This window comes from Rhinopithecus roxellana, chromosome 7, assembly GCF_007565055.1.
Source record: "Rhinopithecus roxellana isolate Shanxi Qingling chromosome 7, ASM756505v1, whole genome shotgun sequence".
Classification (NCBI taxonomy): Eukaryota; Metazoa; Chordata; class Mammalia; order Primates; family Cercopithecidae; genus Rhinopithecus; species Rhinopithecus roxellana.
Genome location: NC_044555.1, coordinates 68741746 through 68761910, shown reverse-complemented (window position 1 = coordinate 68761910; position 20165 = coordinate 68741746). Strand labels below are relative to the sequence as shown.

The 20165-nt window shown below is 41.3% G+C and overlaps 1 protein-coding gene and 1 long non-coding RNA gene across 8 annotated transcripts in view; one reads left to right on the top strand and one right to left on the bottom strand.

The window, feature by feature from the left end:
• Nucleotides 1-3507: 3507 nt before the first annotated feature.
• Nucleotides 3508-19830, bottom strand: LOC115898691. Its single transcript, XR_004058373.1, has 3 exons — nt 19705-19830; nt 15573-15648; nt 3508-3754 (listed from the first exon to the last, which is right to left on the bottom strand). It is a non-coding gene; the product is annotated as an uncharacterized LOC115898691 (long non-coding RNA).
• Nucleotides 19354-20165, top strand: part of PHKA1 (phosphorylase kinase regulatory subunit alpha 1) — a 141855-nt gene continuing 141043 nt past the window's right edge. For 3 of the 7 annotated variants that reach the window (XM_030934106.1, XM_030934107.1, XM_030934105.1), the window contains exon 1: nt 19646-20157. In XM_030934106.1, the coding sequence (XP_030789966.1) occupies nt 20080-20157 (78 nt within the window). In that variant the 5' untranslated portion in view covers nt 19646-20079. Of the gene's footprint in view, nt 19505-19645; nt 20158-20165 lie in introns of those variants that run through there. The other 4 variants (XM_030934108.1, XM_030934104.1, XM_030934103.1 and 1 more) reach the window with 3 other exon arrangements.

The following is a 20165-nucleotide window of genomic DNA, read 5'->3' as shown; positions in this document are numbered from 1 at the left end:
AAACTGAATCAATTAACGTGCAAAATCACTAGCTAACATAATAATCACAGGATCAAATTCACACATAACAATGTTTACCTTAAGTGTAAATGGGCTAAATGCCTCAATTAAGGGACACAGACTGGCAAATTGGATAAAAAGTTAAGACCCATCAGTATGCTGTATTCAGGAGACCCATCTTATGTGCAGAAGCACACATAGGCTGAAAATAAAGGGATGGTAAGAGCGGGGAGGTATAGCATTAAGAGATATACCTAATGTAAATGACGAGTTAATGGGTGCAGCACACCAACATGGCACATGTATACACATGTAACAAACCTGCACGTTGTGCACATGTACCCAAGAACATAAAGTATAATAAAAAAGAAAAAACATAAGTGGGAGTTAAACAATGGGTATACATGTAGAGAAAGATGAAAACAATAGACACTGGGGGCTCCAAAAAGGGGTTAGGGAGGAAGAGGGGCAGGGGTTGAAAAACTACCAGTTGTGCAGTATGTTCACAATATGAGTGATGGGTTCAAGAGAAACTCAAACCTCAGCATTATGCAATATATCCACGTAACAAACGTGCACATATACCCCTTGAACCTAAAATAAAAGTTGGAAAGAAAAAAACTTTTAAAGATATATAATAATTGTGTGCTTTACTCTGTCTATGGGTGAGGAGTCATGCAGGATTTTGATAAAAGAAATGCTGTATTAGCTGGTGTTTTAATATAATATGATGTCATATTTTATCACTCTGGCTGCTGTGTTGAAGACAGGCTTTGGGGAAAGAAACAAGCATGGAATCAGGAAACCCACTTAAGAGGATTTTGCAGTAATGTAAGTGAGAGATGACATTGGTTCAAACCAAGCTGATATCAGCAGAAGTCATGAAAAATGGTAGCCTTCTGGATATATTTTGAGGTTAGAACCAGTCGGACTTCCTAAGAGTTTGCAAATGAGTAGGAAAGAAAGAGAGGGGTTAAGAATGACTCCAAGGATTTTGGCTTTAATTACTGAAGAATAGAGTTTCCATCAACTTAGATGGGAACACTGTGGACAGAGTCGTTTTGCAGGGGATAGATCAGGAATTTAATTTTGACCACACTAAATTTGAGATGTCGCCGGGCGCGGTGGCTCAAGCCTGTAATCCCAGCACTTTGGGAGGCCGAGACGGGCGGATCACGAGGTCAGGAGATCGAGACCATCCTGGCTAACACGGGGAAACCCTGTCTCTACTAAAAAATGCAAAAAACTAGCCGGGCGAGGTGGCGGGCGCCTGTAATCCCAGCTACTCGGGAGGCTGAGGCAGGAGAATGGCGTAAACCCGGGAGGCGGAGCTTGCAGTGAGCCGAGATCCGGCACTCCAGCCTGGGTGACAGAGCCAGACTTCGTCTCAAAAAAAATAAATAAAATAAAATAAAATAAATAAATAAATTTGAGATGTCGGGCCCAATGGCTCACACCTGTAATCCCAGCAGTTTGAGATGTCTATTTGACATTCAAGAAAAGATGAGTAGGAAGTTGAATATATAAACCTGGAGTTCAAGGGATACATCCATCCTGGAGTAATGCATTTGGGAGTCATTGTCATATGGATGGTATCTAAATCCTGAGACTGAATGAGAGCACCAAGCAAATGACTGTTCTAGTTAGAGTAGAAAAAGGTGATTCAAGGAGTGAGCCCTGGGGCATTTCAATATCAGTAGGTTGGGAAGGAGAGAAGGGATCAGCACAGAATAAGAAAGAGCAACTGATGTGGAATAGAAGGAAAACCAGGAATGTTTGGTATTCTGAAAGCTGAGTGAAGAAAAATCAAAGAGGGAGCAATTAAGTGAGTCCAATACTGCCAATAGGTCAAATAAGGTAAGAAAGGGGAACTGACCACTAGCTTAGCAAATGGGTGAAGGGAGATCTTTCAGACAGAGGTGGTAGCATAATTGTGAGAGAATGCACAGTGATTTCCGGCAACTGCAAATAATTGAAAACAGCTAAAGCATAAGGATATAGCAGGGACGGGAAAGGAAAGCAGCTGGATGGATACTCAGAGCCTGGATCACAAAGTCATACTAGACATTTTGGATTTACCCTAAAGGCTATGAGAATCCACAGGAAAATTTTATGTTGGGGAGTAACCGGGCCAGATTTGCATTTAAAAGATCAATTAGGCAATGGTATGAAAAATGAGGAACAAATATGAAGGCAAAGAGGCTAGTTTAGAGGCTGTTAACAGTTGTCTAGGGAGAAACTCAGCCAGTGACCATGGGGATCAAGATGGGAAGGTGACTCAGACAAATATTTAAGAAATACAGGCCGGGCGCGGTGGCTCAAGCCTGTAATCCCAGCACTTTGGGAGGCCGAGACGGGCGGATCACGAGGTCAGGAGATCGAGATCATCCTGGCTAACACGGTGAAACCCCGTTTCTACTAAAAAAAATACAAAAAATTAGCCGGGCGAGATGGCGGGCGCCTGTAGTCCCAGCTACTCCGGAGGCTGAGGCGAGAGAATGGCGTAAACCCGGGAGGCGGAGCTTGCAGTGAGCTGAGATCCGGCCACTGCACTCCAGCCTGGGCGACAGAGCAAGACTCCGTCTCAAAAAAAAAAAAAAAAAAAAAAAAAAAAAAAAAAAAAGAAATACAATCTATAGGACTTAATGACAATTTTGACATGTAGGAAGGCACTGTTAGAGAGACGAAGGAGTTACAAATTACTCAGGTTCTGGTTTGGGTAAGTGGGTAGGGAGTGGTGCCATTCACCCAGGAACTCTTGAGAAAGAGCAAGATTGCCAGAAAAAAAAAATCACACACTCACAAAGCGCAGAAAGCAGCCTAGTATCTTAGACTTAGTGCGTTCTCATTTAGTCCTGTTAGGGAGGTGGAAAAACAGGCTTGGAGAGATTAGGTAACTTACCCAAGGTTTACACAGCCAGAAAGTGAGGGTCCAGACGAGAACCCAGTTCCCAACTCCAAGCCTCCTCTTCATTCCACTTCTCCAAAACTGCTGTGCAAAAAACTTTGGGGCAAGGAGAAAGAGTACTTTTAAAAATGAATAGAGAAGGCCAACAGGTGGAGAAAAGAGGGGGTTGTCAGCTTTTTAGGGCAGGTTTCCTAAATATATTTTTTTCTCTAAATCTGCCTGGATGGAAGATACAGAAAATAAAAATGTTTACTTGCAACACATTTGGTTTTATTAAATTGAATGGTTTGTAACGTAAGGTAGGGAAGACACCAAGTTGGTGCTTTTTCAGAACCTCTCAATGTCTTGTTGGCTTGTCTTCATCATCTTAAGGTTATCCACAATAACTAACTACTGATGGGCCCACGGATAGTGCTGAATGGTCCATGCTCTGGTGGTATTCACAGTCTAGTGAGGAAGATAAACACAGCATTACAATACAAGGTGTTCAAAACATCTAGCAACATCGTTTCTTTAAAAATAAACTTTTTATTTTGGAATACTTTCAGATTCACAGAAAAGTAGCAAAGGTAGTACAGAGAACTGTCTTATACTCCTTATCCAGTTTCAGTTTCTCTTAATGCCATCATCCTATATCACAGTAGCATATTTATCAAAAATTAAGAAACCAACATTGGTACATTATTTTGGACAAAACCCCAGACTTTATTTGGACTTCACCATTTTTTTAAAAAAGTTCTTTTCCTGTTTTGCAGTCCAGTCCAGGGTCCTCTGCTGCATATTGGTTGTCCTTAGCTCCTTAGTCTCTTCCGATCTGTGGCAGTATCTTGGTCTTTTCTAGTTTTTCTGAAAGCATCAAATTTGAAAAAAAAAACCATGTTATATGGTACATGCATATAATATTACTATATATAGCAGATTGAACCACCTTGATTACCTTTGCTGAGGTATATTAAAGGAATAGGTTTATTTGGTGAAAATCAGACATAAAACACCTGAGGCAATGCATCACAGGTTATTGTGTAAGGATTGCAGGAAATGCCGCATTAACACACTGTGTTATTGTAATTTCTGCATAGGACATTGAACTACGCAATACCAAGGAGAAGTAAACATTGAACATATCTGTGTTAGCCCATTCGCATTGCTAGAAAGGAATCCCTGAGTATGGGCAATTTATAAAGAGAAAAGGTTTATTGGCTCATGGTTCTGCAGGCTGTACAAGCATGGCATCCACATCTGTTTGGCTTCTGGTGAGAGACTAAGGAAGCTTACAATCGTGGTTGAAGGTGAAGAGGGAGCAGATGCATCACCTAGTGAGAGAAGCAGCAAGACAGACAGGGGAGGTTCTGCATTTCTGAACAACCAGCTATGGTGTGAACTACCAGAGGGAGAATCCACTCATTACCATGGTGAGGGCACCAAGCCATTCATGAGGGATACGCCCCCATGACCCAAACACCTCCCACCAGACTCCACTTCCAACATTGGGGATTATATTTCAACCCAAGAACTGGAGGGGACAAGCACCCAAACTATATTAATATCATGTATTATGATGTAATGCCACCAAATCATTGCTATGGGTAATTGCCGATGTTACTGAGCTTTATTGCTACCCTGTATGATGTAGTGATTTGTCAATTGAACATAATACCAATGAAAATATCAACACAGACGATTTCTTCATTAGATAAGCTCATTTTAAGTTTATACAAAAATAAATAAGCATAAATGACCAGGAAATCCTGCAAAAGAAGAACGTTTTAATGTCTGTAGTTTTACAGACATTAAAATATTTTAAAGTGTGTTTTCACTTATACATGAGTGCTAAATGATGAGAACACATGGACACACGACAGGTGGAACAGCACACACTGGGGCCTGTTGCAGGGTGGGAGGTGGGAAGAGGGAGAGGATCAGGAAGAATAGCTAGTTGATGCTGGGCTTCATACCTGGGTGATGGGATGATCTGTGCAGCAAATCACCATGGCACATGTTTACTTATGTAACAAAACTGCACATCCTGCACATGTGCCTCTGAACTTAAAATAAAAGTTGGAAATTAAAAAATTAAAAATTAAAAAATAAATGACAAGTGCCTGACCAAGGTCATTCTATTATTTCTCTTGTGTTAATAATAATTATTATTACATTACTGTGCTATTCATTAACATAATACACTACATTGAGAATAAAGGGGAGAAAACAAAGGATAAAAAATATTTTAAAGCTTTGATAATTAAAAGCAAAGGGTACTGTTACATAACTAGAAATACAGATCAATTAACAGAATAGAATATCCATAAGTAAAAACAAATAAATAAAGCCTTTGGATTTAAAAACATGTTTCTCAGAAAAGTTGTCACTTCCTTTGTCCTCCAAAAAAGGACCTGAAAAGTCCCAATCCAAACTTTGGAAAACTATAGTTATGAGATGCTATAAATGTTCAAAGCAGTCAGAAGGAGAAGGATGAATGTGTCTTCTGACTGAATGTGTCATCTGACTGAATGTGTCATCTTAAATTGGTTGGAGAAAAGGTGAACAATTCAGTAAACTGTTGTGACAACTAGGTTGCCATCTGAAAAAAAAAGTAGATTCATACTTCACACTGTACATCACGATAAACCAGAGAGGAATCAATTATTTAAATGTAAAAATAATAACAAAGAGCACTCGAAGGAAACATGGAAGAATTCTTTTCTAACCTGAGTTTCAGGGAAAGCCTTCCTAACCATGATTCAAGATTCAAATGCCATAAAAGATGGCCTAGAATTCGATAAAAGACCAGCAGCCCAATAGAAAAATGGGCAAACTAGTTTACAATCCCACCAACAGTGTAAAAGTGTTCCTATTTCTCCACATCCTCTCCAGCACCTGTTGTTTCCTGACTTTTTAATGATTGCCATTCTAACTGGTGTGAGATGGTATCTCATTGTGGTTTTGATTTGCATTTCTCTGATGGCCAGTGATGATGAGCACTTTTTCATGTGTCTCTTGGCTGTATGAATGTCTTCTTTTGAGAAATGTCTGTTCATATCCTTTGCCCACTTTTTGATGGGGTTGCTTGTTTTTTTCTTGTAAATTTGTTTGAGTTCTTTGTAGATTCTGGATATTAGCCCTTTGTCAGATGAGTAGATTGCAAAAATTTTCGCCCATTCTGTAGGTTGCCTGTTCATTCTGATGGTAGTTTCTTTTGCTGTGCAGAAGCTCTTTAGTTTAATTAGATCCCATTTGTCAATTTTGGCTTTTGCTGCCATTGCCTTTGGTGTTTTAAACATGAAGTCCTTGCCCATGCCTATGTACTGAATGGTACTACCTAGGTTTTCTTCTAGGGTTTTTATGGTATTAGGTCTAACATTTAAGTCTCTAATCCATCTTGAATTAATTTTCATATAAGGAGTAAGGAAAGGATCCAGTTTCAGCTTTCTACTTATGGCTAGCCAATTTTCCCAGCACCATTTATTAAATAGGGAATCCTTTTCCCATTTCTTGTTTCTCTCAGGTTTGTCAAAGATCAGATGGTTGTAGATGTGTGGTATTATTTCTGAGGACTCTGTTCTGTTCCATTGGTCTATATCTCTGTTTTGGTACCAGTACCATACCATTATGGAAAACAGTATGGCGATTCCTCAAGGATCTAGAACTAGATGTACCATATGACCCAGCCATCCCACTACTGGGTATATACCCAAAGGATTATAAATCATGCTGCTATAAAGAGACATGCGCACATATGTTTATTGCAGCACTATTCACAATAGCAAAGACTTGGAATCAACCCAAATGTCCATCTGTGACAGACTGGATTAAGAAAATGTGGCACATATACACCATGGAATACTATGCAGCCATAAAAAAGGATGAGTTTGCGTCCTTTGTAGGGACATGGATGCAGCTGGAAACCATCATTCTTAGCAAACTATCACAAGAACAGAAAACCAAACACCGCATGTTCTCACTCATAGGTGGGAACTGAACAACGAGATCACTTGGACTCAGGAAGGGGAACATCACACATCGGGGCCTATCATGGGGAGGGGGTAGGGGGGAGGGATTGCATTGGGAGTTATACCTGATATAAATGACGAATTGATGGGTGCTGATGAGTTGATGGGTGCAGCACACCAACATGGCACAAGTATACATATGTAACAAACCTGCACGTTATGCACATGTACCCTAGAACTTAAAGTATAATAATAAAAAAAAAAAAGATAGTAAAAAAAAAAAAGAAAATACGAAACAAGATGGTAGAAAAAGCTCTCCAAATATGGCAATCATGATACATTTAAACATATGGAATCCATCAACTAAAAGACAATTATCAGAATAGATATGCACATGGCTATTTGTTGAAGCCTTATTTATAACAGCAATAGACTGGAAACAACTCAAATGTTCTCTTAATAGAGGTCTGGTATGTCCACAAAATGAGGTACTGTGCAGTTTTGAAAAGGAACAAAGAATATCTCTACGTTCTCTGAGGGAGCGATGCCCAAGATGTGTTGCTTGTTTTAAAGAAAGCAGGGTGGATAAAAGTGTGTATAATATCATACCAGCTACGTAAGGGAAGAGAAATAAATAAATAAATGTGTGTGTGTGTGTATACTCCTATGTCTTCCTTTATATATATTTGTGTTTAAAAATACAATATATATTTGAATTTAAAAGGGAAAGATAAGCCACGATATAAAGAAAAGTGATTACTTATGGGGATGGGAACAAATAGCATAAAGAAGCAGGGTGAAAAGCTAGTCTTGTTTGAGTATACCTCCTCCTGTAGAGTTGACTTTGGAACCATGTAAGTATATTACACAATTTTAACATAACTTTTTAGAAAAGCAATTCTAAAACAATAGTTAGGAAGGATAAATACGATCTAGTATTTGATAGCACAACAGAGTGACTATAGTTAATAATTTAATTGTACATTTTAAAATAACTAAAATAATATAATTGTATTACTTGTAACATAAAAGATAAATGCTGGAGGTGATGTATACCCCATTGATCCTGATATGATTATTATACTTTGTATGCCTGTATCACAATACCTCATATACCCCATAAATATATACACCTACTATGTAACCACAAAAATTAAAAATAAAATATTTTAAGTCAAAAGCAAAATGAAACAAATGAACCTGTGTATGCAGAAGCTAACATAATCACACATAAAGTAACTTTAAAACACAACAACATTGATGTATATTCTAACAGGATACATCTTAAGGTAGGGACAAAAATATCTGCAAAAGAATCTTAAACTTTGTAGTAATCATATTTTTGGTGGCATAGCTGGTATTGTTACTCTGAAACTGTTATCTGTATATGGTAGGATAACACAGATGAGTGAGATGATAACACAGATTGTTTGTTGTTGTCTTGAGAACTAGAATTTTATTTGTGGGAGAAAGACGATGCAGATTTTTGAGGTGAAGTAAAACTTCTTTAGCCTTGAATCTTGATTGGAAAGATCATAATGATCAAAGCCCAGATTTTTTTCTCCAAACACCATTTCACAATAAAAGGAACCAGGGATCCTAGGAGAAATGCTGACGTCTAGTCTGGGGGCAGGAAATGGACAAGTAGAGCCTCCAGTATCTTGGAGTCTCAGAAAGCAAGGAGGCTATCACAGACCAATAGGGTTCTGTCAAAAGGACACAGTAGCCAGGGTGTAGAGGCTCCCACTGGCCAAAGTCCTGCTGGACAATTTGAGCATCAATAAGGAGATTAACTAATGGATTGAAATACATCAAATGTTTAAACCTATATGCTTATGATAATACTGGGAAAAAAATGGTCACGTTTGAAAGATGATAGGGAACCAGCTCATTATTTTGGAAACCAATAAATAAAGGGAAAGAGTCAAGCATTTATCCTGCCTGTCCTATGCAAACTGTACTGGTAGGTTCCAAATAGCAGATGAAGGGAAGTTTTCTTTATTTAAAAAAAGTCAGCTAATAAATGAATATAGAATGATAGGATACCACTGTTCTGCAACTCTTAATGAATTAAGGGATCTAGCCATTAAGGGACAACCAGATATTATGTGTCTCCTGATGGGAGAACTCCATATACCCTATGAGCAGTCTAGCCAAGGTAATTGAGCCTGAATCTGATGAAGCCTCTAACGTAAAGCACCAATTTGTAGGAAATACAGAAGACAGAGAATATGTTAAATGGTACCATAGGAACGAAATCTGCAAAGCTCAACTGGGGAAACCCTACAAGAGAAAAAACTTGATTTATTCATCACATTCCTAGGAAAAAAGGAAAAATAAGAAGGGACCCCTAAGGCTCAAAAGATTTAGAGACTTAAGAAGCATGTCAAGGCCGGGCGCGGTGGCTCAAGCCTGTAATCCCAGCACTTTGGGAGGCCGAGACGGGCGGATCACGAGGTCAGGAGATCGAGACCATCCTGGCTAACACGGTGAAACCCCGTCTCTACTAAAAATACAAAAAACTAGCCGGGCGAGGTGGCGGCGCCTGTAGTCCCAGCTACTCGGGAGGCTGAGGCAGGAGAATGGCGTGAACCCGGGAGGCGGAGCTTGCAGTGAGCTGAGATCCGGCCACTGCACTCCAGCCCCCAGCCCGGGCAACAGACCGAGACTCCGTCTCAAAAAAAAAAAAAAAAAAAAAAAAAAAAAAAAAAAAAAAAAAGAAGAAGCATGTCAATCATATGTGATGCACGGACCTTATTGGTTCTTGATTCTGACAAACTATAAACCTCTCTCTCTCTCTCTCTCTCTCACACACACACACACACGCACATACACAAGCATTTATGAAACAGTTGGGAAATTTGAACAAAGAAAGGATATTTGATAATATTAAGAAATTATATTTTAGGTGTAATCATGGTTATATTTAATAAAGCTTTCGTAATTTTGTAGGTACATAATATTTATGGTTGGAAGAATATACAATCTGGGATTTGCTTCAGAATAATATGGGAAAGGAGAGGGTGAGAAGGTATGGATGACCGAAACAAAATTGGACATGAGCTGACAATTGTTGAAGCAAGGCGGTGAGGTTCACTGTATTGTACATTCTATTTTTTTTTTTTTTTTTTTTTTTTTTTTTTGAGACAGAGTCTCGCTCTGTCGCCCAGGCTAGAGCGCAGTGGCTGGATCTCAGCTCACTGCAAGCTCCGCCTCCCAGGTTTACGCCATTCTCCTGCCTCAGCCTCCCGAGCAGCTGGGACCACAGGCGCCCGCCACCTCGCCCGGCCAGTTTTTTGTTTTTTTTTTGTTTTGTATTTTTTAGTAGAGACGGGGTTTCACCGTGTTAGCCAGGATGGTCTCGATCTCCTGACCTCGCGATCCGCCCGTCTCGGCCTCCCAAAGTGCTGGGATTACAGGCTTGAGCCACCGCGCCCGGCCTGTACATTCTATTTTTGTAATGAAATCTTTTTAAAATTTTTCCATTTAATAGGTAGGTCACAAAGGAATACAAAAATAAGGATATAATTGATCAATAATATTAAGAGCTGGTCTGGGAAAATACTAATAAAATAGACAAATTTCTTGGCATGTCCATGAAATACATCAAGAATACAAAAGGGGACATGATTCAGATTTAGAAGTGACTTAAGAACAATCAAAACCTCACACAACTTTATACTGACAAATTTTGACCTCCAGAGAACACTTTGCAATATCTGGAGGCATTTTCGTTGTCACAAATGGCAGGGGGCAGGGGAGGGTGGTGAGGCAGGGTGCTACTGACATCTAGTTGGTAGAGGTCAAGGATGTTGCTAAACAGTCTAGAATGCACAGGACGGCCTCCCACAACCAAGAATTAGCCAGCCTAAAACGTCAATAATTCTGAGATTGAGAAACCCTGAGCCAACTTAAACTGGCACGCTTCTAGGAAAATATTATCAAAACTGACCCAAGAGGTTGAAAATCTTGATAATAACCTTGACTCTCTATTGCATTATTCTCTGCCATAACCGGAGAAGAAACTGAAATGATTTTCAAAAATCTACCTGTTCTCAAAAAGGCAGCAAGTGAGTGAGTTCTACCAGATAAATTTCACCAAGACTGCAAGTAACACATAATTTTCATTTCATCTGAACAGTTCCAAAGAAAAAGATGGGAAACTACCAAAGCCATTTTACAACCAGGCATAATCTTGATACTGAAATGAAACAAGGACTGGTAAAAATAGAAGGCTATAGGCTGACATAATTTAAAAACAAAGGTTTGAAAATTATAAATAAAATATTCTGTAATCCCAGCACTTTGGGAGGCCGAGACAGGCGGATCACCAGGTCAGGAGATCCAGACCATCCTGGCTAACACGGTGAAACCCCGTCTCTACTAAAAAATACAAAAAACTAGCCGGGCGAGGTGGCGGGCGCCTGTAGTCCCAGCTACTCCGGAGGCTGAGGCAGGAGAATGGCGTACACCCGGGAGGCGGAGCTTGCAGTGAGCTGAGATCCGGCCGGCCACTGCACTCCAGCCTGGGCGACAGAGCCAGACTCCGTCTCAAAAAAATAAAAAAATAAAAAATAAAATAAAATATTACTAAATTGCACCTAGTGTGTATTAAATCTAGTGTGTTTATCGTGATCAAGTGTGGTTTAGCTCAGGAATAAAAATAAAGAAAGGTATCGATGTAATTTACACATTAGCCAAGTAAAGGAATAAAACCGTAGTTTTTTCCATGCATGCAGAAAAAGAATCCAATACAATTCAACATTCTTTCAAAATAATACTAATAGTAAAGTTTTAGGAAGCCAAGGAGAAAAAGAAACTATTTTAATGTGATAATGGTGTCTTCTGGAAACCTACTGCAGACCCATTTAATTGTGAAATATTACACCTAGTCCCATCAAAGTCAGGAGCAAGAAGTGATAACCACTATCCCCACTACAAGGGTCATTAAGATTTGAAAGACAAAAGCACAATTTTTACTCTTAGCAAATCATATGACTATCTAGAAAACCGAAAAATATCACCTGCAAACCACTGGATTTAATGTAAGAGTTTAACAGAGTGGATATAAAGTAAACATACAAAAATAATTTCCCTATACACAATAATGATCAATTAAAATATAACAGCGGAAAAAATACCAAGAAATAAACTTAACCAAAAACTTCAAGACTTTTGTCATCCGCATCAGTGTGAAGAGACCACCAAACAGGCTTTGTGTGAGCAATAAAGCTTTTTAATCACCTGGGTGCAGGCGGGCTGAGTCAGCGAAGGGAGATAAGGGTGGGGCCCTTTTATAGGATTTGGGTAGGTAAAGGAAAATCACAGTCAAAGGGGGGTTGTTCTCTGGTGGACAGGAGTGGGGGTCACAAGGTGCTCAGTGGGGGAGCTTTTTGAGCCAGGATGAGCCAGGAAAAGGAATTGCACAAGATAACGTCATCGCTTAAGGCAAGGACCGGCCATTTTCACTTCTTTTGTGGTGGAATGTCATCAGTTAAGGCGGGGCAGGGCATTTGCACTTCTTTTGTGATTCTTCAGTTACTTCAGGCCATCTGGGCGTATACGTGCAAGTCACAGGGGATGTGATGGCTTGGCTTGGACTCAGAGGCCTGACAACTTTTTTGGGGAAAAATATAAAGTTTACCGAAAGAAATAAAACAAGCTCCGAATAAATAAATGTACATTTTTTTGTAGACAGGAAAGCAAAACACTGTTAATATGTCCATTCTCCCCAAACAAATCTACAAATTCAATGCAATCACAATAAAAATCAGAATTTTTGACTGGGCATGGTGGCTTTACACCTGTAATCTCAGCACTTTGAAAGGCCTAGGAGAGAGATCACTTGAGGCCAGGAGTTCAAGACCTGCCTGCACAATATACACCCCATCTCTACAAGAAAATGAAAAAATTAATGGAGCATGGTGTCATGTACCTGTAGTCCTAGATACCTGAGAGGCTGAGGCAGGAAGATTGATTGAGCCCAAGAGTTCAAGGTTGCAGTGAGCTATAATTGTGCCACTGCACTCCAGCCTGGGTGACAGAGTGAGACCCGGACTCACCCAAAAGTAATTTCCTTAGAACCTGACCCGATGATTCTAAAATTCCAAGGTAGTACAATATTGGTGAAGCAATAGAAAAATAGATTGATGAAACAGACTCATGAGTATGCTCAAAGCAGCATTTCAAATCAAGGGAAAAGAATTACTCAGTAAATGGTGTTAGCGTAACTGGCTAACCATTTAGGAAAATATTAAGCTAAATTTCTGTCTAGACCCATTTAGAAAAATACAGAGGAATTAAAAGTTACAGATAAAAAGCACAACAATAAAAGTATGAAATAAATGATCATTTACTGATGATCTTGGGGCATTACTTATTTATTTAGAGAGAGAGAATCTCTATCACCCAGGCTGGAGTGCGGTGGTATGATCTCGGTTCACTGCAACCTCTGCCTCCCGAGTTCAAGTGATTCTTGTCCCTCAGTCTCCAGAGTAGCTGGGATTACAAATGTGCACCACCGTCCTGGCTAATTTTTGTACTTTTAGTAGAGACAGGGATGACTTTATTCATTTCTGAGGTCTGCTGCAACACATTACCACAAACTGGGTGGCTTACAACAGAAAACTATTCTCTGACAGTCTGGAGGCCAGAAGTCCTAAATCAAGGTGTCAGCAGGATTGGTTCCTTCTGAAAGCACTGAGGGTCAATCCATTCCATGCCTTTTTCCTAGCTTCTGGTGGCTGCTGGCAATCCTGGGTGTTCTTTGGCTAGTAAATGCATCGCTCCCATTTCTGCCTGGGTCTTCTCATCACTACCTCCTTCTTGTGTGTCATGTCCTCTTCCTATAAGGATGCTCATCATTAGATTTAGGGACTGGTTGGAAAATCTGACTGGATCTCATCTCCAGATCCTTAATTACAACTGCAAAGACTCTTTTTCCATATAATATCACATTCACAGGTTCTAGGTGGACATATCCTTGTGGGGGTGGAGGACACTGTTCAACTCACTCCAAAGCCCTTTTAATTTAAGACAAAAGGGAAAAGATTCATAAATTTGACTTCATTCAAAATAAAAGCTATATGAAAAAAAGACATCATAAATAATGTTAATAGACAAACCACTTACAGGAAAACATGTGCGATATCTCTTTTACATTTATTTTAGAGAAAAGGTTAAAGTCCAGAATATATAAGTTGTAAAAATTGCTGTAACTCAAAAAAGAAAAAGACAAACAATCCAATAGAGAAATGACCAAGTTATACGAGCAGTTCTGTTAGGGAAGCAAGAGCCTAGGAGAGCCAGAGTAACACCATTTTAAGTTCAGCTTCATCTTGTGATGAACAAGGCCCATTCCTTGCCAGTCACGACCCACATTCATATTTACAGTTGAGGAAACAACCTAAAGACACAAGGGGACACTCCTATAACAGTGGAAAGTCTCGATGTCCCAATATGTGGGGAAAAGAAAGAGAGATCAGACTGTTGCTGTGTCTTTGTAGAAAGAAGTAGACATAAGAGACTCCATTTGATTCTGTACTCAGAAATTCTTCTGCCTTGAGATGCTGTTAATCTGTAACCCTAGCCCCAACCCTGTGCTGGCAGAGACATGTGCTGTGTTGACTCAAGGTTTAATGGATTTAGGGCTATGCAGGATGTGCTTTGTTAAAAAAGTGCTTGAAGGCAGTATGCTTGTTAAAAGTCATCTCCGTTCTCTAACCTCAAGTACCCAGGAACACAATACACTGCGGAAGGCTGCAGGGACCTCTGCCTAGGAGAGCCAGGTATTGACCAAGGTTTCTCCCCTTGTGATAGCCTGAGATATGGCCTCCTGGGAAGGGAAAGACCTGACAGTTCCCCAGCCCGACCATAAAGGGTCTGTGCTGAGGAGGATTAGTGAAAGAGGAAGGCCTCTTTGCAGATGAGATAAGAGGAAGGCATCTGTCTCCTGCTCCTCCCTGGGCAATGGAATGTCTCCGTGTAAAACCCGATTGTACATTCTATTTACTGAGATAGGAGAAAACCGCCTTAGGGCTGGAGATGAGACATGCTAGGGGCAATACTGCTCTTTATTGCACTGAGATGTTTGTATATGTGCACATTAAGGCACAGCAGCTTTCCTTAAACTTATTTATGACACAGAGATCTTTGTTCACATGTTTTCCTGCTGACCCTCTCCCCACTATTACCCTGTTGTCCTGCTGCATCCCCCTCTCTGAGATGGTAGAGATAATAATCAATAAATACTGAGGGAACTCACCAGATCAGTGCCAGAGGACCATATGCTGAGCCCCGGTCCCCTGGGCCCACTTTTCTTTCTCTATACTTTGTCTCTGTGTCTCTTTCTTTTCTCAGTCTCTAGTCCCACCTGATGAGAAATGCTCACAGGTGTGGAGGGGCAGGCCACCCCTTCACCAATACCCATAACAATATACATTTTCAAGATAATTATAGTTATGCTTTGACGTCTTAACACACTAAAATGTCAAGGATAGTTTTCTTTAAATCAACAGAAGAATAAATTTTGTCATGCTGTCTGCTCACCCTCACATAGACACAGCTTGGTTTAGTCTTTACGTGGACAAGACCGCTACATAAGAAAAACTTAAAACAATGACAGTGCGTTCAATCTGCCTGCTTTCTGAGGACACCCTACTCTGTAACAGTAGTTTCTAGTAAACTTGCTTCCTTCACTGTGCTCTGTGACTCACCTTGAATTCCTGCATGAGATCTGAGAACTCCCTCCTGGAGTCTGCATTGAGACCCCTTTCTGGTAACAGTTTTTAACTGGAAGAAGAAATAAAAGGAACTAAATAAACATAAATCAAACTAAAACAAACATTAGAAGATGATCAATGACATTAGTATTCAAGAAAATAAAAATTAAAAGATGCCCTATATTTATATCAAAATTTAAAATGCACATTTCCAAACACCTCTGTGCATTCACAAGAAGACATATATGTATGTTTACTGAAGTACTGTTTTCAAGAGTTCTAATGGAGAAACAAACTAAATGCTTATCAATAAAGGAATGCCTATATAAATCATGGTATATGAGGTAACTATCTATGTAATAACAGGACGAGATCTTCATGGTAGAATTTTGAGTGAATAAAGCAATATGCAAAATGTAGGTACAGTATAATACAGTTCATATTAAATGAATACACAGAAAACAACACTACATATTTTATATACAGTTCTACATATATATGTAAATCCATAGAAATCTGGAAGGATACAAACCAACCTAATAATGGTGGTTACCTTTGGGAAGGGAGATAAAGGGGACTGTGACAGAGGGTGATAGACATAGGGAACTTTAGTCTAATCTTCAACATTTCAAAATTTTTCATTGAGAATGCATTCATATGTTACCTGTATAATTTTTAAAAAATAATTCTTAAAGAGAGTGAATGGGAAATAATGAAAAGGAAATAGTGTATGGACTATTTTTTTTCAAGAAATTAAATAATAAAGGAATCATTTCTTATTATGATGAGAATAAGCAAACTGTAGAACATCTACTAGAAGGAAGATTAGTAGAGACATTAATGTAAAATGTAAAATGTAAAATGCTTATAATGTGAAGTTTTAAAGTTTTTGAATTTTAAAAAATTGGTATGATGAAAAAATTTCAGTAATATATGGGAGCAACAATAAAATTATCTCAGGAACTTGGAAATATAATTTTATTTGAGAGTCACACTATAACGTGAATGTACAACGAATCAAACAGAAAAAATCACCTTCACGAAATGTAATGCCTTCCACTGGCAAGTCTTGGCTATAAGTCATTTGATAATTTTGACATGTGTAAGGAAAGAATGTGTCAGTAAGCCATGGAAGTGTAGAAAATGGAGAATCAGTGAGGCCAACATGGACACAGCAGACTTGTCAGTTTCTCCATCTTTCCAACGGGATTAGCAATAGTGCCTACTTCATACAGTTAGTGTACAAAGCAAACAGCACCTGGTATTTAGTGAGGCTGCTCATTATTAAAGGGAGGGAATGTGGTGGTCAGGCCAATATAAACGGTGTCATAGTTCTAGTTCTCATTATCAACCAGCATCCTGGTTTTCATACGTCAGGTCCCGTGAGGTAATCAGCACGAGTCAGCCTACTGACTCCGACTAGTTCTGGAACACTGAACAGATCCAGTTTCTGAGACTGCAAGACTGAAAGTCCAGCCTGGACCGAGGTTGAAAAAGAACCAAGGCAATGCCATCCAGCAAGACCTCTTGATAGCCAGTCAGTAGTCTTTTGTAGTGACACCCTACCTTTGCCATACCTAATCTACTCAAACTTTCAAACAGCTTGAAGGAGAGTGGGGAAGGTCTACGCAGAAGAAATAAAAGAGCTGGAAAAATAAATTAAAATATTAACAGGTGTTTGTGTGAAGGAATTATGGGTGATTTTAATATTTTCTTTGTTTTACTTTTCTATACTTTTCATGTTTTATTTAGTGTGTATTACTTTAATATTTAATATAAATATATTTAAGATTTAACATAAATATAAATATTTAATGTTTCGTAAACATGTTTAAATGATGATGAAGTGAAGAAAAAGAGAGGCTCTAGCTCGAAGGGGCCACAAGGGTAGAGAAACGACTTCTGAGGCTACAGCTGAGGGGAAGATGTCAGCGAGTTAGGGGCAGAGCAGGGATGAACCAGATGCTAGTCCAAGTTCGAGACCAGTCTGGTCAACATGGTGAAACCCCGTCTCTACTAAAAATACAAAAATTAGCGGGCGTGGGGGCAGGCGCCTGTAATCCCAGCTATTCGGGAGGTTGAGGCAGGAGAGAATCGCTTGAACCCGGAAGGCGGAGGTTGCAGTGAGTGGAGATCGCGTCACTGCACTCCAGCCTGCCCGACAGAACGAGACTGTCTCAAAAAAATAAAAATAAAAAAAGATGCAAGTCCAAGATGCACTTGCTTTCCGTGGAAAGACTTTTTCTTCCACTGTGCACCTAGATTTTGAAGTGGCTTGTTATTTTCCAGTTATTGCATTTGCGTGGCAAATGACTGCAATGGAAAGCATACGCTTGAGAATTCTAAGTGTGTCACGATATCTAACTATCACTGACTGGCTGTTGAACCTGAAAGTCCCAGATTTGAGTTCTGAAGCATTCCCTCCTTCCTCATGATCATTACCAAATTACTAGTCACCTCTTAGGTGCCTGCCTCTATGCTAAATTGGGTGGAGGTTTTGGGGAGGAATTGAGGGAGCTTATGAGGAGAGAAATAAAAAGATAAACGAAAATGCAAAGTCACTGTGGCCTGGATGAGGTGGCTAAGGAAGGCTTAGAACTTGAGGTCAATCGGTCTAATTCTCTTATCCCGCGATTCAGGGAATAGGTGGTACTTAAGCAGAACCTTGAAAGGTTTGCAAGATTTGAATAAGCAGAGAGCAAGAGGTGGGGCTAGAGGGAGGGGCCGGAGATGAACGGAGCAAAAGCACTGGGGTCCCAGCCGGGCCGCCCTATTGGTTGCAGACTGATTCCACGAAGCCAGTAAGCAGCGTTATCTGCAAGCTGCTGCCTTTTTTTGAAACGGAGTTTCACTCTTGTCTCCCAGGCTGGAGTGCAGTGGCACAATCTCGGCTCACTGCAACCTCCACCTTCCGGGTTCAAGCAATTATCCTACCTCAGTCTCCCGAGTAGCTGGGACTACAGGAGCAGGCCACCACGCCCGGCTAATTTTTGTATTTGTATGGGGTTGGGGGGAGGTTCTTCATGTTGGCCAGGCTGGTCTCGAACTCCTGACCTCAAGTGATCCGCCCGCCTCAGGCTCCCAAAGTGCTGAGATTACAGGAGTGAGCCACCTCACCCGGCCATTGCAAGCTGCTTTTATTATTTTATTTTTATTTATTATTTTTTTTTGAGACGAAGTCTTACTCTGTCGCCTGGGCTAGTGTGCAGTGGCACGATCTTGGCTCACTGCAACCTCTGCCTCCTGGGTTCAAGCGATTCTCCCGCCTCAGCCTCCCGAGTAGCCGGGATTACAGGCGCGCGCCACCATGCCGGGCTAATTTTGTATTTCTAGTACGGATAGGGTTTCGCCATGGTGGCCGGGCTGGTCTCGAACTCCTGACCTCAGGTGATCCACCCGCCTCGGCCTCCCAAAGTGCTAGGATTACAGGAGTGAGCCACCGCGCGCGGCCTCCAAGCTTCTTATGCAGCCTTCCTGCTCCACTTTATTTTCAGCTGAATCTTTATTGCCTCAGCCTTGTGACCTACGTGCGCACGAGGGAGCCATCCAAAGCAGTTATAGGATCTCTTTCAGCTCGAGTCCTGCCAACGTCGCCTTCCGGGCCCGCCAGCTCCCAGCTGTTCCCCGCCTGGGGCCCTGGCTTCCTCAGAGCGCACCATTGCCTCCTCCCTCCCAAGCCCGCAAACTCGCCAGTTACTAAGGAGTAAAGTACCCTAGGGAGTTCCTGTTTGGTTGGTCTGGCTGGAAGTGAGGCGTGTAATCTGAGCTTTTAAAGTCAAAATCTAAAATACAATAAAGACCCAGAAATCCAAGTCTTTAGACCTGGAACACAAGCGTGTCTTTCAGTTTTGAAGTTTACTGTAGGTTCCTGTATAAAACTAGTCCTGTAGAAGAGAGAAGAGCCTCCTCAACATCCTGTGTGCACAGTAAGTGTGGAAAACTTAAATAGTCATCTGAGGTGTTTCGAAAATAAACCTCGGAAAGCACATTGCCTACGATGACACATTCTCGGCCCCGGAGCGGGCGAGCCCTCGGGTCGCAGCGCGCAGCTGCCAGAACTCGCCGCGCCCGCCCCGCCTACCGTTCGCGTCTCCCGCAAGGTGCAGGCGGCGCAGCGGTCGCTGACCTGTTGGCGGCGGCCGGGCGGGAGGCTGTGGGCCGCGGAGGTCTACCGGGGTTGAGCCGAGGATGCAGGAGCCACGCGCGGAGGCCGGACGGGACTAAGGGGGCAGGAGTGGCGACTGGGGCGCTGCGGTGGGGCTCTAGACCGTGGGAGGCCGGTGCTAGTGCTGGCGCGTGGTGGGCCCCGGAGGCCGCTGGAGTCCGGAGAGCTACGCGGAACCTGCGGCGCCAGGCCTGAGCGGTGGGAGGGCTTTGCGGCGCCTGGCGTTCGGGCCTCCCACCACGAGGGTGGAGCAGCGTTGGATACTTGTTCCTTAGGGACCGAAGGCTCCGGTGGCACCCGGGCTGTTTCTCAGAGGACGATTAGTAACGTCTCGCCATGAGGAGCCGAAGTAACTCCGGGGTCCGGCTGGACGGCTACGCTCGGCTGGTGCAACAGACCATCCTGTGCCATCAGGTAAGTGC